The sequence below is a fragment of the Entelurus aequoreus genome, linkage group LG06, assembly GCF_033978785.1.
Source record: "Entelurus aequoreus isolate RoL-2023_Sb linkage group LG06, RoL_Eaeq_v1.1, whole genome shotgun sequence".
Lineage (NCBI taxonomy): Eukaryota > Metazoa > Chordata > Actinopteri > Syngnathiformes > Syngnathidae > Entelurus > Entelurus aequoreus.
Genome location: NC_084736.1, coordinates 69,895,643 through 69,920,280, shown reverse-complemented (window position 1 = coordinate 69,920,280; position 24,638 = coordinate 69,895,643). Strand labels below are relative to the sequence as shown.

The window sequence follows — 24,638 nt, the reverse complement described above, 5'->3', positions numbered from 1 at the left end:
GACTTGGACTCGAGTCAGACTCGAGTCATGAATTTGATGACTTTAGACTCGACTTGACAAAATGTAAAGAGACTTGCAACTCGACTTAGACTTTAACATCAATGACTTGTGACTTCACTTGGACTTGAGCCTTTTGACTTGACATGACTTGCTACTTTCCCCAAAACCTAAAGCTTAAAAAGTTATTTGGGAGCGCTCCGTACCTTCCATTTTGTACGTGTCTGTCTATCAGCGTGTGTGCTGCGTGTCAGCGTGTGTGCGCTCAGTACAACAGCCAATCAAATTAGATCTACATTATTTTCATCACACAGCATTCATCCAATCAAATTGCAGGACAACCAATGAACAAGAGTTGTCAAACAATGCGCCAGTGAGAAAGATTTATACCAAAGTTGGTTTCGTTCGGGTATAAAAACTACGACTTGGTCAACAAAAAACGAATTGCCGTATGCAAATCACGCAGTTCGAATATTACAGACGGAGACGCAACAACTTCCAACTTCGTTCGACATTTGAAGTTGCACAAAGAAGGGTACGTTTTGAATGTAAGATAACGTTTATTGGCTAAGTAACGTGACTTTTATTTGCTGTGTAGTTAAATCAGTGAGGCTGTAAACTCACTGCTAACGTCATAACCATAGACATCTTATAAGTAGACGCAGCATCGAGCGCTACTGCCTACTGGCGCAGACGAGACGCGGGGCCGCCATCTTGGAGTGGTGATCCGCTCCACTCAGTGCAATTCATTTGGCAGGAGCAATGAACTGTCAGCGCATTCAATTCATTTTACCTCACTGAATACCACTCATTTTCACGCGCTTTTTTGTCACACGTGTAGCTATGATAACGGACACATGTTTTATTATTCATAGTTTGCTTAACAGTAATATAATATTCTTATATGCTATAACATACTTGCCAACCTTGAGACCTCCAATATCGGGAGGTGGGGGGGGGGGGCTTGGTCGGGGGTGGGGGGCGTGGTTGGGACGGGGGGCGTGGTTAAGAGGAGAGTATATTTACAGCTAGAATTCACCAACTCAAGTATTTCATATATATATATATATATATATATATATATATATATATATATATATATATATATATATATATATATATATATATATATATATATATACATATATATATGAATACTTGACTTTCAGTGAATTCTAGCTATATATATATATATATATATATATATATATATATATATATATATATATATATATATATATATATATATATATTTATTATATATATATAAATAAAAGAAATACTAATAAACACTCATCTACTCATTGTTGTACTTGAAAGTACAATGCTTTGTTAAGGGTTGAATTGTCCATCCTCTTTCTATTCTCTGTCACTATTTTTCTAACCATGCTGAACACCCTCTCTGATGATGTATTGCTGTGTGGCACGCACAAAAGTGCTTTCATCAAATGCACGAGAGTGTGGAATCTTCCACCTCTCCCTAGCATGGCCCAAAACCGGTCAATCCTTGCTTCCTGGGGAAGATCTTCCCTGGCAAGCAATTGGTACTCCAGTACTTGTACCCGGAGGCTGGTCATGTCCAATCGCAGCTGCGGCAGACTTTTTTTTTTTTGGGGCGTGGCCTCCAGCTCCGGCTGAATACCGGGAGTTTGTCGGGAGAAAATCTCTGTCGGGAGGTTGTCAGGAGAGGCGCTGAATATCGGGATTCTCACGCTAAAAACGGGAGGGTTGGCAAGTATGGCTATAAGTGACCAGACGTCCGAGATCAAAACTGGGAATATAAGCCCAGAGAAGGGGGAAAAAAACGGTCAGCTATTTTTAAGTTGAAGAAACAATATGATTAGGTTATATATACATGCGTATATCCTACATAAACAATGTATGAATACATTAGATATCTATATATCTTATAGACCATATCTCTGTTGCTGCAGCAGCAGAGAGTTTATTCTGTCTTGACACTTTGTATTGATATTTTGTATTACATTCTTCCCTTAAATGATCATGTTTACAGTGATTGTAATATATGTATTTTTTATGTATGTCGCTTTGGATAAAAGCGTCTGCCAAAGACTTAAACATATATAAACACCTGAAAGTCTTTATATCAGCTAAAACCACCAATCTGTTTCACTGGATTCAGAATAAAACCAAATGCTGTCTTACCCAACAATGTTAGTATTTGAATATTGTTACTTGAAGACTTATTCCTGGTTACAATTATACTGTTAAGAAAGTATTGTCTTATATTTTGCCTAAAATGAGAATGCATCATAACCAGTGGCGGCTGGTGAATTTTGTTTTAGGTGGGGCTGAAAGTTTGTAAACCAAACCCCTGTAGGGGGTCATCCTCCCCCAGAAGATTTCTTTGTGATTTTCACATACAAATATTGAAGATCTTTGCTCCTTCTCAACTCTGTGGTAATGTTATTTTCATAAAATACAACCAATAGTACATTAATGTTAAATCTTACTTGTGAAAAGTAATCCCCCGATTCCTATTTTCAACAGTCCGCTCATTTGAGCAGGAAAACGCTGAACACCAGCCCGGCATCTTTGTTTTCTACCTGTCAACTGTCAGTTTAGGCTGCTTGCCGGCTCCTCATCACCACTTCAAGATGCAATTTGCTCGCGTCACAGCAACCAATACTGCGTCTACTTATAAGATGTCTATGGTTATAACGTCATTGCAAACACGGCAATATGTTGCGTCCGCTGCAGTTTGCTACCTTATTCATACTTTTTGTCAAATTATTTTTTTAAGCAGGGTTGCATGAGGTACCTATAGGTAACGTTACGTTAGTCAATGTATCACACACAGTAACGTAACGTTAGACGGCGGTCAGCAGCACCGCGTATTTTAGCCACCTACAAAAAGACAAACATAGTCAAATAAAAGTCAGTTAAAATGTATACTATATTAAGAATATGTGTACATATTGCATAGGGCCCTGACATCTAAAAAGTACAACTCTGTTCATTGTTATGTTCATGTATTTGTTGTTTTTCACGTGTACGCACACATAAACACACACACAGTATGAGATGAGATCAATGAGATAAGGTAAGAACAAGATAGAAACTGCTGTGGAACTAGTTACAATGCAATATGCCATGGAAATACAATGTTAACACTTTTGTACAAATAAGTACAGTTGCACTTGTTTTTGCAAATGTGTTTATTCTGTAAAGGAATGAGTTAAATGTTTAAAATTGTTTAAACTATTAAAATGACTGGTTAATAGTGCTATTATGAATTGCAATGTCAGTGCTATTTTTTTTTCCTGCTATTTCAAATGCACTTGTTTTAATAAACAAATACAGCGGTTTAAAAGCATACACAAGCTGTGTAAAAATATTAGTCTGTGGTTAAAAGGACTTGAAAGGACTCGAAACTCAAAATGCAGGACTTGTGACTTGACTTGAGACTTTCCAGTCTTGACTTTGGACTTGACTCGGGACTTGCCTGTCTTGACTCGGGACTTGACTCGAGACTTGAGGGCAAAGACTTGAGACTTACTTGTGACTTGCAAAGCAATGACTTGGTCCCACCTCTGCTACATACCATCAAATTAGGTATATAGTACAGTATATACCATCAACCTGACGGGGACTGCAGATGGAAATTAGCCTTTGGCTACCATCAGGTACATTTACATTTTATATGTTGGTTAATGTGCATGTACAAAAAGTTATGGCGACTTCCTATTTGGAGTTTTACTACACATCTATGAACAAGCTTATTGGTGTGTTTAGAAGGACAGGCGAAATGTAAGTTTGAGAAAATGCGGTCGTTTATAAATTATTTCATGTTTGTCTGACGCCCGGTAGAAAATGTGTCACGGACCGGTGGTTGGGGACCATTTATCTACACTTCTGTTAAAGTGTAATAATCACTTTATTCTGTTGTTTGGATGCTTTACATTCGTTTTGGATGATACCACAAATTGGATATTGATCCGTTTCAGCGTTATAGCATCATCTTTATTGTTAGTTTTTAAGCCAAAATGCGTCCATTCTTCCTTTTCTGTAGACACACCGTGCCTGCTTGTAAGTAGGGATGATGTTCGAACCCGGTTCTCCCGGTTGTTCGATAAGAAAAGAACCGATTCCATGGACTCGAATCCCTTTTTGAGAACCGGTACCCGTTATCGAGGCCACTATAGTAAAGAAAAAGAGTTGGTTCTTTATTCGAATACCTGGGAACGAATCCCGTCCCACAAGAAATGCCCCGTGGGACATCACAAGAAATGACGTCACGTAGCACAGTCATTAGGCGCAGATAGGGAAAGCTGGCAAAAACAATGGACCGGAAAAAGCGTTCCAAGGCATGGCTTCATTTCACAAAAAAATACAACGAGGAAACGGCAATATGCAATTATTGCCAGGCTTCACTCTCGTGTAAGGGGGGAAGCACAACAAGCATGTTGAAACATGTTCAGGCTGCTCATAACCTGAAAGTTCGAGAACCGTGTCGTGTCTTCGACACGTGGAAAAGCAGCACCCCTCTTCTTCTGCCAGCTGCCCCAGTTCCAGTTACAGTGGCGGTGACACCGGTGAGTAACTAACGTTAACTGTTGCCGGTTAATTTCCATATCTGCTCACTTGTAGTAACGTTACCTCTTATGTCAACCAGGACTGCATAGTCAGTGGCTAACGGTAACGTTAACGTTAGCCTTTTTGTATGTGTCTGATAACGTTAACGGTATCTTGTAGCCTACACCACTACAGAGTTTACAAGTCTGTCTAATAAACTAGTGCTTTCTTTATTTCTTTAGTTTATTTGGAACATGAACACACTTACAGTATAATACATCACACAATTTCATATCATTTCACTTTACAGGAGTAGGAAGAAGTAAAGCTTGATTAATCCTACCCCTTTCCCACTTCATAGCGTTTACAAATATATACATAATTTACTGACCTTTTTATAAAAAAATATCTGTGAATTAGTATATACAACCGTTTTGTAATATGTAATTAATTAATTCAGTCATTATTAATATACTGAGATGAAGAATATGTTATTTTCAATAAGGTTGAAAGTATTTCTCATAATTCTTCTTCTTTGTACTTTGTAAGCACTATTATTTGAACAACCTTTTAAAGTGGATCATATCAGTACAATGTTTAACTTCATTACTTAATCCATTCCATCATTTAATTCCACGTACAGATATGCTAAAGCTTCTAAGTGTTGTACGTGCATACAAATGTTTTAAATTACATTGTCCTCTAAGGTGATATTTCTCCTCTTCAGTAGAGAAGAATTGTTGTACATTCTTTGGTAGCAGGTTATAGTTTTCTTTGTACATCATTTTAGCTGGTTGCAATTTTACCAAATCATCGAACTTTAATATTTTTGACTCAATAAATAAAGTGTTTGTATGTTCTCTATATCCAACATTATGTATCAGTCTAATTGATCTTTTTTGTAACACGGTAAACGGATGTAGCGCACATTTGTAGTTATTTCCCCACATTTCTGCACAATAACTCAGATATGGTAATACTAGCGAGCAGTAGAGAATGTGAAGTGATTTTTGGCCCAGGACGTATTTTGCTTTATTCATTATTGAAATAAAGATGTGAATTAAGATAATGTTAACGTTATCCACTTATCCTTTTTCAGATGATGATAGCCAGAGTCCACCTGCTGTGACGAAGAAGAGGACTCCCTGCTTGGATGACCTGTTTCCAGCGGAGGACGATAGTGAACTGCAGCCCATGAAACAGAGGAGCATCCCAGACAGAGTAGACCAGGAAATACAGGTGTACAGAGGCCTTCCTCGCACCAACATGCAGGCCAACAATGCCATTTGGTGGTTTGGTAAGATTGACACTCTGCCCCTCCTATATGATCTTGCTCAAACATATCTGTGTGCCCAAACTAGTTCCAAGCTAAGTGAACGTGTTTTTTCCACCGCTTGTGACACGATTAGCGAAGAGATCCAGAAAAAGCAGACATGCTAATTTTTTTGAAGAAGATTGGTTGATTGATGACTGTTGCGTTCTTAGTGTCATAGTGTGTGTAGTTAGTATGTTCCAATAGCTGTAGTTAGTATGTTCCAATAGCTGTAGTTAGTATGTTCCAATAGCTGTAGTTAGTATGTTCCAATAGCTGTAGTTAGTTTGTTCCAATAGCTGTAGTTAGTATGTTCCAATAGCTGTAGTTAGTTTGTTCCAATAGCTGTAGTTAGTATGTTCCAATAGCAGCAGAAATGCACTTTTTGGAGAGCTGTATTATTTTCAGTTTTGTGCCCAAGGGACTGATTTTATTTAACACTATATTATTATTTATACACCTATAGTGTTTACAGGGACAGGTTGTTTTTGTGTTACTGTTACTATATTTGTTTTTCTGAAAAATCCCACTTAATATACTTTGGGTAACAACAGTCAATATGTATTTTTTTATTTTTATTTTTTTAGGGGGGTAACAGTCAATATTTATTTATTTATTAGATTTTATTTTTTTCTTATATAATAAAAGTGAGCTTTTGTTAAACCAAATATTGTGTTTTTTCCCCCATATGCAACAACCTATCTGGATTCGATAAGAGAATCGATAAGGAATCCGTTCGATAAGAGGATTCGATAATGGGCTCGAACTCGATAATTTCTTATCAAACATCAGCCCTACTTGTAAGTACTCCATGATTGTGCACTGCCGAACATGCTCCTCTGTTCGTAAAACCATCAATGTCACGACGTGACTACGGCGCGCCGTCATGCCCGTAAAAAAAAAAAGGGAAAAAAGGGAACAGGTATTTTTCAAAGGGAGTATAGTACCGTTTCTGATTCATTAGTATTGCGGTACTTTACTAGTACCGGTATACTGCACAACCCTAGTAGAGACACAACCAAAGTGAATTCAAATTTGGGGGGGTTGGGGTTCGGCGCACCCCTCATTGCCTCGTCGGCCGACGCGGATTCCGGGGACTGCGTTCTGGTGGCCTGCCAGGCTTTTATTAATTTATTATTATTATTATTATTATTTTATATATATATATATATATATATATATATATATATATATATATATATATATATATATATATATATGTATATATATATATATTTTTTTAATTTTATTTATTTATTTATTTATTTATTTTTTAATTTTTTAATTTATTTTTTAATTTTATTTTTTAATTTTATTTTTTAAAAATAATGTTTATTATTTACTTACTTTATTTTATTTAATTATTTGTATTTGTTATTTTTAATTTAATTTAATTTGTATTTCATTTTATTATTATTATTATTTTTTTAAAATTATTATTATTTTTGTTTAATCTTATTATTTATTTGTGTGTGGCGTCGCGCGAGTCTCGCTTCCTGTTGGGTGGGGTCCGTGCCCGTGTGGCCCGACCTTGCGCTGTGGGGTCTCTGTTGGCGACTTGATGTGGTGGCGGCGCGGCGCCCGTGTCTGGTCTGGATACTGTGTCTCGGTTGTTTGGGCGGTGGTGTGTTTGTACGGGTTTGGGTTGGGGTGGTGGGGTCTTTTGGTGGGGGGGGGGGGGGGTGTTGGTGTCTCTTGTTTGCGTGTTGGCGTTTGGGCTTGCTGGCGGGCTGGCGCTGGCTGGTCTCTGTGATCCTGTTGGCGTGTGGTTGCCGGTCGCGTTTTTTTTTTGATCGCTTTGATTTGATTGGGTGGTGCTGGCTGTCTGGGGGTGTTGTGGCTGCTGTTTCTGCTGCCGTTTGTTTGTGGTGTGGGCGCCCGTGGCTGCTGGGTCTGGTGCAGGGGGGTGGCTGATGTTGTGACTGGTGGCAGCGCGCGCGTGTGGTGGTTGTCGGGGCTGACAAACTGTGTATATGTATGTGTATGTGTGTGTGTGTATGTATGTATGTATGTATGTATGTATGTATGTATGTATGTATGTATATATATGTGTATGTGTATGCATGTGTATGTGTGTGTGTGTGTACATGTGTATGTTTATGTGTATGTATATATATATGTATGTATATTTCTGGGGGTACGTTCTGGGCCTGCCTGTCGGGTGGGGGTCGGCGCCTCAGGCTACTGCATCCGGACTGCGTGTCTGGAGCTCCTGGGTCCCACCGTCCATCCCTTCCGGGTGCCCGTCTTGGTGGGGGCCCGGTTGCCGGTGGGGCGGGGGAGGTCTTCCCGTCCGGTTGCGGGGGGTCCCGCCTTTCTGTCCGTGTGGGGTGTGGTCTCTCGCTGGCTTGGGGTCTGGCTGCCCCCTGCTTTTCTCGTGCCTTGTCCTCTGCTGGGTGCGTCTGTCTGCGGCCTGCTGCTGGCCCTTGTGGGCGGCGCGGTGGGCCAGGCTCTGGGGTTCCTGTCGCTGTCCGGCTTGGCTGCGTGGGGGCGGTGGCCTGGCCCCTGGTTCCCTGGGCACCACACCTACTGTTTGTGGGATGGGCTCTCGGGGAGGCTGGGGCCGTACTCTGGCTCCCGCACACACTGGGAGTCAAATGTATTGTACATGCAAATTCACATATACTCACACACATACATACAGACATACATAGGTACCTACGCTCCCACATACATATACAAATAAATACAGTACATATTTACACACTCAAAGTTCGTACATCCACACGCACATTCATTATACAAACATACTGTATACACACACTGTACATATACATTCACTGTAAAAACATACATATACACATACTGTACATATACACTCACTGTACAGACACACACATACACATACTACACATATACACTCACTGTACAAACACACACATACATATACTGTACATATACATTCACTGTACAAACACACATATACACATACTGTACATATACATTCACTGTTCAAACACACATACTGTATACACATACTGTACATATACATTCGCTGTACACACATATACACATTCTGTACATATACATTCACTTTACAAGCACACATTTACACATACTGTACATATACAGGTACATATGCACACATACATTCATGCACATAATCACGTTTCATCAAACATATATTAACGTTGTTGCCCTAGGGTAAACTGGGTATAACACATGGCACACTGACAAAGCTTAACCTATTGTTACTATAACAATCTACAAGGTTAATGTAGGTTGCTTCTCTTTCTTCCCCTCCATTTTTCTGCATTCGTTCGTATCTCAAGTTATCATTACGTATATGTATTATTGCATTTGAACAATTGTATTGTTGATAATAAAGGTAAAGTATTGGTATTGTTTATTATCAATAGCACTATTTCTATTGGTATTCATATTGCTCCATTTTTAGTGTAATAATGCTTATTGTAATTTCTGTATTATTTTTTTATTTTCGCTAACTGCTTATTTTCTATTACTTTTACCCTCATATTTGTACATGTCGTATTTGCTGATGTTGCTCTGTTGTTGTTGTTGTTGTTGTTGTGTTTGCTGTTGTTGTTTTTGTCTCTCTGTCTAATCCCCCTCTTGTCCTCACAATTCCCCCCTCTGTCTTCCTTTTTCTCTCTTTCTATCCCCTCCTGCTCCGGCCCGGCTGCACCAAATGATTATATAAATACATTTAATAAAGTCATGGATGGAAAATACAAGTAAGGCAACAAGAGAAGTATCCTACACTTCTCTTTTGTAAAGTAAATCTGAACAGCCGATATGGGCATCTACATCTGCTGTATGATTTGCCCGAGAAGCTGGGCAGGACATTATAAAAAAAAACAAAAAAAAAAAAACAAAAACAAAAAAAACAAACAAACAAAAAACAAAAACAAAAAAAACAAAGTGAATTCAAAAGCTTGTACTTTTCCATCAAATCAGGGGTGTCAAACTCATTTTAGCTCAAGGGCCGCATGGAGGAAAATCTATTCCCACGTGGGCAAGACTGGTAAAATCATGGCATAACTTAAAAATAAAGACAACTTCAGATTTTTTTCTTTTTTCAAATATAGAACAAGTACATTCTGAAAATGTACATACTTCAAATAATCCTCTTGGCAAAACACTTGACGTAAGATGAAAACTATGCGGAAAAAATTGGTGCAGTTTCAAAAACACCATGAAGAACACAATGAACTTAGACTTTGTTTTTACAAAGCCAATAAACTTTAACCACTTCCTGTTTAGCATTGTAACATTGGCAGTTTATTAAAAATGTTTGGAAAAGCAACCAATTGTTTCCACAGTCCGCCGCATTGGTGAAATCCGCATACTGCCACAACACATTCATTTATCATCATTCAAATATTAAAATTATAATTAAACATGGTATCAGTTATCAAATAGCTTTGTGATGTGGCTTTTGTGAACAGAGCCTGCCGGGACTTAAGACCTCGTTTTATTTCTTCCACCTTCTCTAGCCTTTGTTCCGTGTCCATATTCTTGTCTTTGTCTTTGTGTTTCTTAGACGTTTCATACTGCCTTCTTAGATTACAGTATATTCTTTCATTACAGTCACACTTTCTCCACACAGAAGACACACAGGTTTGCCTTTTACCTCCGTGAACATGTACTTTGATTGATTAAAACTTTTATTAGTAGATTGCACAGTACAGTACATATTCCGTACAATTGACCACTAAATGGTAACACCCGAATAAGTTTTTCAACTTGTTTAAGTCGGGGTCCACGTTAATCAATTCAATTCACTCTGCTTCCCACCTGGCTTGAAACCCCCCGTAATTATGGCGGTCGGCTGGATTAAAAAAGTACCAATAGCCGTAATCATTAGTCCAGAATTTGAACAAAGCCCATTAGGAACTGGTACCAAGAAATACCGCTACTCGGTATACATCCGTAGTCAGGGTGTAATTTGCCAGTGAGTACACCAGTTGGAGTCTCCTCACTCATCTTTGCACTGACATATGCATTAAGCTGACCCTCAGCTAAAAGAGCACGTACAGTACATTCTCTGATTAATCTGCGTATAAACATGATTAATGCGATCATTTTTTGGAATAATCACAAGAGTCATCCTGTTATTTTTGACAGGCCACGTTTTAACATGAGGCAGTTTGAACTTGAATCTTCATCTTCAGTCACGTTGTCAAAGTTGATCACCCGTGATTTGCAGCGCGTAAAAATAACTCCAAGCCGCATTTTAGAGACACCCTCTTGCTGCATCCAAAGAATGTTGCAAAACCTGATCTGTCAAAACTTAGTTCCTCTTAGAGATTACTGTAATAATAAACCCAACCGCACTTCAAAAAGAGGACAGTAGGTAATTGCCTTTTTCAGGTCACATAAATTCACCCGACTTCAGCAGCAGTTAGGACCTCTGAATTTTAACCCCTCTTCAAAACACCTCCACGGCTTTAACGTTTTCCTGTGTGGATTTATTAAAACACCGATTCAGGGTTATGGATGAGCTGGAGGCTATCCCAGCTGACTTTGAACTAGAGGTGCGGTACACTCTGGACTGGTAACCAGGCCGTCACCTGGAGACTAACAACCAATCACACTCACATGCACACCTGCAGTAGGAGAAATAATCCTGCTGTTTTTTAAGTTTACCCCGATGCTAAGTTTATTTATCCATTGCAGCAGTGTCCACATTTTCCACCAAGGGCCACACACTGAAAGGTCAAAGCATGTGGAGGCCATCTTGGTATTTTTTTATTCTGTATGAAATGCTAAAAAACAAAATGATGTATTGGCAGTAGAGATGTCCGATAATGGCTTTTTTGCCGATATCCGATATTCCAATATTGTCCAACTCTTAATTACCAATACCGATATATACAGTCGTGGAATCAACACATTATTGTGCCTAATTTTGTTGTGATACCCCGCTGGATGCATTAAACAATGTAACTTTACCATGACCCCGACTTAAACAAGTTGAAAAACTTATTCGGGTGTTACCATTTAGTGGTCAATTGTACGGAATATGTACTGTACTGTGCAATCTACTAATACAAGTTTCAATCAATCAATCAATCAAAAACAAGGTTTTCCAAAATAAGAGGCACTGCCATATTTATTATTGAAGTCACAAAGTGCATTATTTTTTTTTAACATGCCTCCAAACAGCAGCTTGGAATTTGGGACATGCTCTCCCTGAGATCATCCTGATTCCCACTACAACTATGGGAAATACTATACTTTGACTTTCACAAAGTGCTTTATTTTAATTTTATTTTTAAACATGCCTCAAAACAACAGCTACAAAAACAATGAAGGAACACAGCTTCAGTCCAGAGTATACTAGAGCAGTGGTTCTCAAATGGGGGTACGCGTACCCCTGGGGGTACTTGAAGGTATGCAAAGGGGTACGTGAGGTTTTTTTTAAATATTCTAAAAATAGCAACAATTAAAACATCCTTTATAAATATATTTATTGAATAATACTTCAACAAAATATGAATCTAAGTTCATAAACTGAACATCAAATCAAGTAGGCTACTCCATTCATTACAATGCAACAACGCAATATTCAGTGTTGACAGCTAGATTATTTGTGGACATGTTCCATAAATATTGATGTTAAAGATTTCTTTTTTTGTGAAGAAATGTTTAGAATTAAGTTAATGAATCCAGATGGATCTCTATTACAATCCCCAAAGAAGGCACTTTAAGTTGATGATTACTCCTATGTGTAGAAATCTTTATTTACAGTATAATTGAATCACTTGTTTATTTTTCAACACGTTTTTAGTTATTTTTATATCTTTTTTTCCAAATAGTTCAAGAAATACCACTACAAATGAGCAATATTTTGCACTGTTATACAATTTAATAAATCAGAAACTGATGACATAGTGCTGTATTTTACTTCTTTATCTCTTTTTTTCAACCAAAAATGCTTTGCTCTGATTAGGGGGTACTTGAATCAAAAACATTTTCACAGGGGGTACATCACTGAAAAAAGGTTGAGAACTACTGTACTAGAGCATACTTGCCAACCTTGATACCTCCGAATTAGGGAGATGGGGGTGTGTGTATATTGTAGCGTCCCGGAAGAGTTAGTGCTGCAAGGGGTTCTGGGTATTTGTTCTGTTGTGTTTATGTTGTGTTACGGTGCGGATGTTCTCCCGAAATGTATTTGTCATTCTTGTTTGGTGTGAGTTCACAGTGTGGCGCATATTTGTAACAGTGTTAAAGTTGTTTATACGGCCACCCTCAGTGTGACCTGTATGGCTGTTGATCAAGTATGCCTCACATTCACTTATGTGTGTGTATAAGCCGCATATATTATGTGACTGGGCCGGCACGCTGTTTGTATGGTTGAAAGGCGGACGTGACGACAGGTTTTAGAGGACGCTAAAGGCAGTGGCTTTAAGGCACGCCCCCAATATTGTTGTCCGGGTGGAAATCGGGAGAATGATTGCCCCAGTAGATTTTCGGGAGGGGCACTGATATTCGGGAGTCTCCCGGGAGGGTTGGCAAGTATGCCCTGCGTCCGTGTTTTACCGGATATGTACCGCATATGTACCGCTCCGTATATCCATACATACATTAATTTCTAACCTTTATTTAAAGTATTTTTCGGACTTTAAGGCGCACTTAAATTCCTTTAATTTTCTCAAAAATCGACAGTGCGCCTTATATTCCGGAGCCCATAATGTACGGATTAATTCTGGTTGTGCTTACCGACCTTGAAGCAATTTTATTTGGTACATGGTGTAATGATAAGTGTGACCAGTAGATGGTAGTTAGACATAAGACATATGTGAGGACTGTAGGTTGACGCCTGTTCACCAAAACTTTGACGTTTCATTGAGAATGTAGAACATTACGCACGGCGCTAAAAAAATCTGTCATAATTTACAAACCCCGTTTCCATATGAGTTGGGAAATTGTGTTAGATGTAAATATAAACGGAATACAATGATTTGCAAATGCTTTTCAACCCATATTCAATTGAATGCACTACAAATACAAGATATGTGATGTTCAAACTCATAAACTTTATTTTTTTTTTTTGCAAATAATAATTAACTTAGAATTTCATGGCTGCAACATGTGCCAAAGTAGTTGGGAAAGGGCATGTTCACCACTGTGTTACATGGCCTTTCCTTTTAACAACACTCAGTAAACGTTTGGGAACTGAGGAGACACATTTTTTAAGCTTCTCAGGTGGAATTCTTTCCCATTCTTGCTTGATGTACAGCTTAAGTTGTTCAACAGTCCGGGGGTCTCCGTTGTGGTATTTTAGGCTTCATAATGCGCCACACATTTTCAATGGGAGACAGGTCTGGACTACAGGCAGACCATTATAGTACCCGCACTCTTTTACTATGAAGCCACGTTGATGTAACACGTGGCTTGGCATTGTCTTGCTGAAATAAGCAGGGGCGTCCATGGTAACGTTGCTTGGATGGCAACATATGTTGCTCCAAAACCTGTATGTACCTTTCAGAATTAATGGCGCCTTCACAGATGTGTAAGTTACCCATGTCTTGGGCACTGATACACCCCCATACCATCACAGATGCTGGCTTTTCAACTTTGCGCCTATAACAATCCGGATGGTTCTTTTCCTCTTTGGTCCGGAGGACACGACGTCCACAGTTTCCAAAAACAATTTGAAATGTGGACTCGTCAGACCACAGTACACTTTTCCACTTTGTATCAGTCCATTTTAGATGAGCTCAGGCCCAGCGAAGCCGACGGCGTTTCTGGGTGTTGTTGATAAACGGTTTTTGCCTTGCATAGGAGAGTTTTAACTTACACTTACAGATGTAGCGACCAACTGTAGTTACTGACAGTGGGTTTCTGAAGTGTTCCTGAGCCCATGTGGTGATATCCTTTACACACTGATGTCGCTTGTTGATGCAGTACAGCCTGAGGGATCGAAGGTCACGGGCTTAGCTGCTTACGTGCAGTGATTTCTCCAGATTCTCTGAACCCTTTGATGATATTACGGACCGTAGATGGTGAAATCCCTAAATTCCTTGCAATAGCTGGTTGAGAAAGGTTTTTCTTAAACTGTTCAACAATTTGCTCACGCATTTGTTGACAATGTGGTGACCCTCGCCCCATCCTTGTTTGTGAATGACTGAGCATTTCATGGAATCTACTTTTATACCCAATCATGGCACCCACCTGTTCCCAAGCCGCGCTGCTTAATGGATTGTCAGAGCATTACGGCTACCATAGTCAGTCGTACTGTGCTTCAACATACGGATATTATTATGGTGTGTGTATAAGGACCCTAAATGACACCTATTAGGAGACATATTATCTTGCGTTTTGTTTCGACCTGTTATGCAAAACTAACTTTTCTTACGTATTGGTTCCTGCTGATGTGTATTTCGGATCTGCATAAGTCTCGAAAATGTGCACGCATCATCCATTGTCGTCCGCACTGTAGTCAATGAGCTTCTTTTTCTCTATCCTCTTGTCGTAGGGGATTCATCCTCCGCTGTTGCCAATTCTTTTTAATTTTTTGTATTTTTATTTATTTTTTTCTGTTGCCATTTCTAATATAAAGTAGCATGCAGTTTTAACTTATATGTCATTAGACTCACTATGGAAGCGGTAGAAACTACCAGGATCAACAAAGATGGTGGGAGAAGGCGCAGTCGAAGTGGCAACATGTAAATAAGCCGCCCACAAGACAGTCAGAAAGCGGCTTGAAAATGGTCTGTAAAACACAATCTATGCAACATTTTGACCAAAGAACCACCATTACATGTTATTTAGACCACAAGGAAGTGTTTTAGATGTAGAAAAAAAAAAATCATAATATGACCCCTTTAATGCGCCTAAAATCTGGTGCGCCTTTTGTATGAAAACAGACCTGAAAAGACCAGCTCGTCGGCAGTGCACCTTATAATCCGGGGCGCCCTATGGTCCAGAAAATTTGGTAATGTAATTTTTTTTTTTTTTCTTCTAAATATGATGTATTTCTCAGGGGAAATAAACCCACCACAACAATTCTGGACTGTCTTTGCAAAGGGGTCAACATACAAAATCAGTAAGCAATCCCATATAATTTCCCCCATTGTATGTATAAAATTAAATAAAAAAATAGCTACCATTACACAAAATTATGTTTTGATGACCTGTTAGGGATCTATTCATTCAAACAAACAAAAAGTAAATTCACAGCAACTTGCTGGCTAATACTTTCATTACTTTCAAAGTAACATTTACAGTAATATACTGTGAAATATCTTTACAGCAATTTACTGTACCTGCAGTGCTGTGGTTTTTCAGTTAATTACAATAAAGTTACAACTATATGCTGTAACTTCACAATTGTATGGATTATGTGTCCAACCAATGGCAGAAGGTTGTCCCGATACTTATATTTTGGTACCGGTAGCAGTATCAAAATGTATTTCAATACTTTCCGATTCTTTTCAAAATGAAGGGGACCACACAATACATTTATTATTGGCTTTATTTTTCTTTTCTTATCATAAATTTCAAATATATTTCATTAATAATTTAGTCAAAAAAATAAGATATTGAACATTCTAGACAACTACCTTTTTAGTAAAAAGTAAGCAAACAAAGGCTCCTAATATCGCATATTGTGTCATTTCTCATTCTATTGTTTTGTCAAAATGATGCGGGACAATCGGTAAAAATTTATATATATATATATATATACAGTGGCGTGCGGTGAGGTTCATGGCTGGTGAAGCACTGACTTCACCACAGTCAGATTTACAAACATATGAACCCTAAAGAGTATCTTATTCACCATTTGATTGGCAGCAGTTAACGGATTATGTTTAAAAGCTCATACCAGCATTCTTCCCTGCTTGGCACTCAGCATCAAGGGTTGGAATTGGGGGTTAAATCACCAAAAATTATTCCCGGGCGTGGCGCCGCTGCTGCCCACTGCTCCCCTCACCTCCCAGGGGGTGAACAAGGGGATGGGTCAAATGCAGAGGACACATTTCACCACACCTAGTGTGTGTTTGACAATCATTGGTACTTTAACTTAACTTTAACTTTACACATACAAACTGTAGCACACAAAAAAGCATATTTAATAAAAAAAAAACGTTATTATGGTATTACCTTTACTTATAAATGAAGTCCATGCGCCGCTGTTGTGCTGGATAATGTACCCCTGCCGTAGAATGCACCCCCTGATGGGAGTGTTATATCAACTAAAGCCCACACTTAAACTTTCCACGTGCAAGATTGAATCTATTTAAAAAGGTTATTTTATAAGAAACCAAAAAGTGCAAAAACAATAATGTTCGTGTTGGAGGAGTTGTGAATGACTGAAATATGAAATCCGTGCTGCAGTCTGCAGGTGTACCTAATGTTGTGGCCCAGCAGTCATTCACAACTCCTCTCCAGGCGGGATTACTGCGAGCCTCAGCCAGTGCGTCTTTGTAGATTGTAGATTGCTGCAAAGATGGATGTCCTTCCGGAGTGCATATATGCTTTGTTGCTGTAGGAGAATACACATTATCTGTAAACACGGTGTTAGTAAATACATAAATAAAGGCGTAACGTTGTTTGCTTCCAAATGATTTATAAACAAATGGCATTTGTGTTTAAAATAAACAACAAATGTGTTGTATTTGTTTCTCTGACACATCTAAGACTTAGACTTCCTTTTATTGTCATTCAAATTTGAACTTTACAGTAGAACGAAATTTCGTTGCATTAGCTCGTTATAGTGCAGGATAAAAGAGCAATAAGGTGCATATATAAATGAATAAATTACTTTACTGTAGGCTACAGATAAATATATTGCACTTTTTCATATGCATCCATGTTTACGGTTGTATGTTATGTTGTCTTTATATTCCAGCGAGTTAATCCGTTTTTGGAGGGGGGTTGAGGGGATTATTATGATGCGTTCAAGAGTTTTATGGCCTGAGACTCTTGAACGCATCATCATAAAAATAATAATAATCCCTAAATGACCGACAGTTCCGCGATCTACGTTTCATAATTTCATAATTTGCTGGTTGAATTGGGACGCCACCCAAGGCGGAACTAGGAAGAACAAAAACAAAAAAACAAAAAAACAATGGTCCAAATTCTTGGTGTTTACTGGTGTTTCCAGTGACACTCCTTTATAAAACGCCAAACGACAGATGCGCTCCACACTTGCACGCATTAGTGCTACGTGGCAGGTTCTCTTCGCTTTTTATGTTGATCTTTTTCATTTTTATGCGAGTTTGTGGAATATAATCTTTGACTTTCCCAAAATGTTTCGGCATTTATGCCTCTTGCTTGCAGTGCTTTGCCTTTGGCTGCAAGTGAATGCTCGTAAGTACAAACACGTTTTACTGTGTACATTTTACACTGCTTTACAGTATTCTCATGCCGAGCAATGTTCAATGACTGTGGACGTGGGTCCGCACCGAGTCCCCATCTTCATTGCAGGATGCTTTAGCAAATGTTTTATTTTATTTTTACATATATCATTATTATAATATTTGCTTTTAGAACAAGTGAGCAGGGAGGAAATTCAAAGAGCTGTCAACGCTGCCATCACCAAAGTGGACTCTGCATATGAATATTCAAGACAAGAGTGAGTTTACACTTTTTTTTATTGAAGAAAGAAATTAACCCGAGGACAAATAATCGATATGCTTATTCATTGTATCTTCAGAGAAGTGTCTGTAATATATATATATATATATATATATATATATATATATATATATATATATATATATATATATATATATATATATATATATATATATATATATATATATATATATATATATATATATATATATAGTCAGTTTCTGTGGGTTATCCGTTATACAGTGCACAATACCGTGGTAGAGCAGAATATACGTTAGGTCAGCAAAAAACACAGAGGCTATTTCATCCCTACAAGCTTGTTTTGCAGGTGTCCCTGCTCTTCAGGGGATTTTGAAGATGGTGTCCCTGCTCTTCAAAATCCCCTGAAGAGCAGGGACACCTGCAAAACAAGCTTGTAGGGATGAAATAGCCTCTGTGTTCTTTCCTAACCTAACGTATAAATATATATATATATATATATATATATATATATATATATATATATATATATATATATATATATATATATATATATATATATATATATATATATATATATATATATATATATATATATATATATATATATATATATATATAAATACTGCTGTGCACCAGAGCAACTAGTAAAAACTCAAAACAAACAGCAGTACAATAAGAAGAAGTGATTAGATAAGTAATTAAAAACAAATGTTACCAGCAGGGCCGCCCTTGGCTAATTTGGGGTTCTCGGCAGAATTTTATTTGTTATTTGTTCACACTTGTTCCATTAATGTGAAAAAAAAATTCTACTTTTGTACATTTGTGCTAAAACAAATTCATGGGAAATACATTGTTCCCTCGTTATTTCTTTAAGTGCAAAATAATAATTTCAACGTCATTAAAACATTACATTTATAGACCTCGCTACCTCAAACGGAATTTGAAACTTGTAGCTTCTGCCTTGCCAAACTAGCACTAATGCTGTGCGCCACAGGAGCTACTGGAAGAACGAGGGGAAATCTGCCATTATATTCTTCTCAGTTACGAAGCAGGAAGGGGCTAGGAATCAATTTATAATGAAAGTTCTTATGAAGGGCCCTGTCATTCATTAATTGACATGTTATATGCGCTCCTTTACGCCCACAGATTGCGTGTTCTGCGTACAGGGTGGAGCGGCCCTAATTACGTGTCAATGAAAACAATTTAATTCCATAAAATCATCATCTCACTGTGTCAAAAAGCAAATTGTATACTCTTTGGCAAATAAAAGTGTTTTAAGATAGCTTTAAAATAATTATTTGAATGTGGGCAGAGGTAGACTGTTCCATTGATTTGACAAAACAGTTTGTTAAACTATTATATCTCAGCTCTTGAAGTTGATGTCTTTAGAATGTTCTGGTTAAGTGTTCAGACTTTGCATTGTCAATTGATGTCCCGACAGGTGTCTTGAGCGTGTCAAACGGAACTCAGCCAGACCTCAGGATGTGTTGCGCGTGCTCAAGCAGCCTATGGGAGTCACCCGTGAGATAGCCCGATCTTCTGATTACATGAACAATGCACTGGATATTATCAAAAGATCGGCGGAAAGACGTCAGAGACGTTCGCTCAACGCAACCGGTGAGTGGGGGTACAACACCAAGTATCAATATGACCCTGTCAATGGTACCCTGTTAATCACTGGTGATTTGTGTGTGTTGTCAGATCTGCTGTCTGAGGAGGATTTGGAGTTCATTTCAGATCTGACAGGCTGCTCACCTCGACAGCGCGACCCCTCTTGCAAGACAACACCCAACGTTGACGTCTTTCGTACCATAACCGGCGTCTGCAACAACAAGTAATATCTCTCTTCCGGGCTGTTTTCCCCGTCCCAAGTTTTGGTTTTTCGTAATTAATTAGTTAATCCCACTTGCCTGCAGGCATAAGCCCCGATTGGGAGCCTCAAACATTCCATTTGCACGCTTCCTGCCTGCTGAGTACCAGGATGGACTCACTGTGCCTCGGGGGTTTGAGCCTGAGAAGCTCAACGGCTTCGTTCTTCCTATGGTATTCCATCATTAATTTTAGCTTAGATTGAGGTCATCTATGTGAAATTTTGAGTTAAATAATATCCTCCATCAGGTCCGAGAGGTGTCCAATCGTGTTCTGACCACACCAATCGCTAATGTGGTGAGCGACGAGGAATTTACTCACCTCTTGACCGCCTTTGGACAGTGGATGGACCACGACCTGACTATCACACCTCATTCTCCGGTCATCCGTTCGTTCAGTAACGGCATTGACTGTGACGAGAGCTGCGAGCGCACCGAACCTTGCTTCCCCATCAAGGTCGTTATCTCAACATTGTCCTCCAAAAAGACAACATCACAAACACATCCTCACAAACCCACACAATGTCCTCTGAACAGATTCCCAAGAATGGCCCACGCTTCGGCTCCCAGGAGTGCATTGCCTTCTTCCGCTCGAGTACCACGTGTGGGACTGGCCCCACAGGCTCCATCTTTGGCGCAGCCAACGTGCGGCAACAGTTGAACGGCCTCACATCATATATTGACGCGAATCAGGTGTACGGCTCAGAAGATGCCAGAGCTAAGGCTCTACGCAACCTTGACACGGATGAGGGTTTGCTGAGGGTCAATACAGAGTTCACTGACAATGGCAGAGAATTGCTACCCTTCACCACTATGGGAGCCAACTTGTGTGCAACCCGAGCCCGGATCACCAACGACCCCGACGCCCAGGAAGTGCTTTGCTTTCTATCAGGTGAGTGACAGATGTGTTGATTGCAACAGAATCCATCTGACTTCATGTTAACTTTGAAGGTGATGAACGCACCAATGAGAACATTTTTTTGACCTCACTACACACGCTCTTCTTGCGGGAGCACAACCGGCTGGCTCGAGCCCTGCGAAAACTAAATCCGAAGTGGAATGGAGAGAGAATCTACCAAGAAGCACGCAAAATCATTGGAGCATATTTACAGGTGAGAACGAGACTCAGCCGCATGAATAATTATCAAGTGCAAATGAATATTGTTGTTGTCTTCCAGATTATCACATTCAGAGACTTCTTGAAGCACATCGTCGGTCCAGAAGTAATATCCAAGAAGCTGTCCACCTACCCCGGCTATGATAAGACCGTGGACCCTACTGTCGCCAATGCATTCGGAGCAGCTGCCTTTCGCTTTGGCCACTCTATGGTTCAACCCTTCGTATTCCGACTTGACGGTAGTTACGAGGAACACCCGGTGTTCCCCTCTCCATTGCTGCACACAGCCTTGAACACACCATGGAGGGTTGTTTTTGAAGGTAGGGCCACATCTGTAGCTGTTTTACCCTACCCTGCGTAACACACTTCAATCATTTCAGGTGGTATAGACCTTTTCTTGAGGGGGCAACTGGGTCGGCCGGCTAAGTTGAATGTCCAGGAGGCCGTCATTACGGATGAACTGAGAGACATGCTGTTTAAATTCTCCTTTGAGTTTGCACTTGATCTGGCCTCTCTCAATATGCAGCGTGGCCGAGACCATGGCATCCCAGGTATTCATTTATTCTTTTTGCACACAGTGCATCGTCTCCAGAGGGTTTTTCATCTTTACCCTTTCTCAGGATACAACAAATGGCGTAAGTTCTGTGGTCTGTCACAACCTCAAAATGAGACAGAGTTGGCTAAAGTGCTGAAAAACGACGACTTGGCCAAGAAGCTGATAGAGCTGTATGGCACGCCTGAAAACATCGATCTATGGCTCGGAGGAATAGTAGAACCTCTTGTGTCCGGAGGAAGAGTTGGTCCCCTGTTTGCCTGCCTGATTGGAACTCAGTTCAGCAAGGTTCGCGAGGGAGACAGGTATGAAAAATGTTTAGGCTGCTCTCTCTTACAAACTCAGTATTGATATCAAATGTTGTTTTTAGATTTTGGTGGGAGAACGAAGGAGTATTCACCAAGGCCCAGAGAGCCGCTTTGTTGGCAACGTCACTTTCCCGCATCGTCTGTGACAACACTGGTGTGATTGAAGTTCCAAAAAATCCCTTCCTGTTCCGGCCACGAGGTTCCGGTTACACCAAATGTGCTGACATCCCTTCACTGGACCTCACTCCATGGCAGGAGGACGGTGAGTCCTACCACTGAAATCTATTGGACGAAATTAATGTTGATGGCTTTGTGTTTTGGAATGACTGACTTCCTTATTCTTCATAATATGTGTTATAGAACATGGATTTTTCCCTAAACCAGGTATGTAAAGCACAGCACTACCTTTTTTAACATACACTTTTAATCAAATTATGAGATTACTTGGAACGATTTACATTACGTTTTGCCAGTTTGATATACTGTACGTATATAAAATACTAATTTCCGCATCAACTTTCTTTTTTGTTACAGAACCGACTCCTTACCCACCAGGTAAATCCAACAGTTTTTGGGGGATTCTAAAATATATTCTTACATCTAACAATAACAGTGCTAATATTTGTATTTTGAAATACTAATTTAATTTCCCATCTTTAATTTACGTGCTGTATAGGCTATTCAACTACTACTACTTGTTTGATTTTCAATCTTTGTTTGTTGTGTTTAATAGGGTATTCAAACACGACTACCACCTCCACACCAGGTAAATCCAACTTTTTCTGAAATCTGTTCATATAACACACAATATATTGTGCGAATACTTTTGTTTCATACTTGGTTTGGGTGTCTCAATCCGATAGTGATTTTGGATATCTGCCCGATATCAGCAAAAAACTAAAACAATGGGATGGTTATCGGCCTGCATCTTAAAACTCAGATACAAGCAGTCCTGCAACATAAACAAGCTCAAATAATTATAGTTGCATGTTACTTACACATAAAATGTCTCCAAAGCAGAAGCGTCTCAGAAAGTATCCAGTGACAAAGGTGTCCGCGTCATTCACCTTACTGTGTCATGTGCCTAATATAGTGAATTGTTGTGACTAATAGGTGTCGCAAAAACAAATTTATACTCCACTTCAAAAGAAAACATCTGTCCTAAGGTTAGTGTTGTTTTATACCTGCCATTGTTCTCTGAGTAACTTTAATGCCATTGTCATTCTAACATTCCACAGTATAAAATTATAGAAGTGTGTAGGATAGACGCTAGCCCAGTGATTCTCCAACCGTGGTTCATCTAGTGGTACGCCAAAGAACCACTTAATTATGTGCAAAATAACCTTGTTTGATTTATTATTTAAGTACGGTGTTTTATTTTCTCATGTACTCAAACACAGTGTTACTGTTCGAACTGTGTGTAATGTTACAGTGGCCAAAATGATTTAATACACTTGTCAAATGAAACTTTTGCTGTGTTTTTAATGAATACTTAGGCCTATTACGCTACTGTATTTTAATGTTGGTCATTATGGTGGTACTTGGAGATCCAACTGGTTTCTGAGACGGTATTTGGTGAAACAAGTTTGAGAACCACTGCTCTAGCTTATTCAAAAGTCTAGTTATTTACTTTTAGCATTTTGTAGTGTGGAATGGTAGAAAAGGCTTGATCAAATGACATTACTCAAAGAACAATGGTCGGTATTTAAAACAGTGACCGATTTACTATGTAAGATGATTCGGGCTGATGTCATATCGGATTATTGTTGATATCGGCCAATACACAAGGTTCCAATATCGTATTGGGAGTGAGAAATATATTTTGGGACACACCTAGTACATCTAGTACTTGGGTATGGAAATAACCTCCTGGTTCTTGATGGAACGAGATATTTTCCATATATCCATATTTTGTGTTATTTTTTACTTCCGTAGTCATATTACAAAACAGCTAGTGCTTTTCCAAATTGTCTGGTTAGTAAAAGGTTGACTGTGTGTTTGAGGCCTTGGAGCTTCTGGAATGCAAGCGGTAGACAAAACAAGAGGGTGGAAGACACAGGAAGAGTGAGAGGAAGGCAGACCGATCTGGACCGGGCTAGGGAACGCTTGGGTGCTGGATTGGTCTCATTATTGCCAAAGCTTTGACAATAAACAACGAAATACCAACTACTGCTTTTGGTGGTCAATTTAACATCAGCTTATTTGCCATTAAAAGAACTTGGGAGTGGACAGCAGAATTTGACTTCCTTGGGAGAAACCCCCAAACCCTATGGACACCCTGGACCTCCTGGACCGCCTGGACCTCCTGGAGCCCCAGGGCCACAGGGTAAGTCAGACACAACAATACCACTGATATCACAGTGGCAAAGATCTGAACTTTCTAAGGCCAAATGGTATTTATATATTTATT

The 24,638-nt window shown here is 39.2% G+C and overlaps 1 protein-coding gene across 3 annotated transcripts in view; it reads left to right on the top strand.

The window, feature by feature from the left end:
* The first annotated feature begins 17,972 nt into the window (after positions 1 to 17,972).
* Positions 17,973 to 24,638, top strand: part of LOC133652530 (eosinophil peroxidase-like) — a 33,660-nt gene continuing 26,994 nt past the window's right edge. For 2 of the 3 annotated variants that reach the window (XM_062051373.1, XM_062051372.1), the window contains exons 1-16: positions 17,973 to 18,133; positions 18,314 to 18,398; positions 19,824 to 19,999; positions 20,084 to 20,216; positions 20,299 to 20,425; positions 20,501 to 20,707; positions 20,788 to 21,142; positions 21,202 to 21,362; positions 21,429 to 21,687; positions 21,748 to 21,918; positions 21,988 to 22,225; positions 22,291 to 22,490; positions 22,589 to 22,612; positions 22,763 to 22,783; positions 22,962 to 22,994; positions 24,444 to 24,554. In XM_062051373.1, coding sequence (XP_061907357.1) covers positions 18,073 to 18,133; positions 18,314 to 18,398; positions 19,824 to 19,999; positions 20,084 to 20,216; positions 20,299 to 20,425; positions 20,501 to 20,707; positions 20,788 to 21,142; positions 21,202 to 21,362; positions 21,429 to 21,687; positions 21,748 to 21,918; positions 21,988 to 22,225; positions 22,291 to 22,490; positions 22,589 to 22,612; positions 22,763 to 22,783; positions 22,962 to 22,994; positions 24,444 to 24,554 — 2,362 coding nt within the window. In that variant the 5' untranslated portion in view covers positions 17,973 to 18,072. The remainder of the gene's footprint in view (positions 18,134 to 18,313; positions 18,399 to 19,823; positions 20,000 to 20,083; positions 20,217 to 20,298; positions 20,426 to 20,500; positions 20,708 to 20,787; positions 21,143 to 21,201; positions 21,363 to 21,428; positions 21,688 to 21,747; positions 21,919 to 21,987; positions 22,226 to 22,290; positions 22,491 to 22,588; positions 22,613 to 22,762; positions 22,784 to 22,961; positions 22,995 to 24,443; positions 24,555 to 24,638) is intronic. The other variant, XM_062051374.1, reaches the window with a different exon arrangement.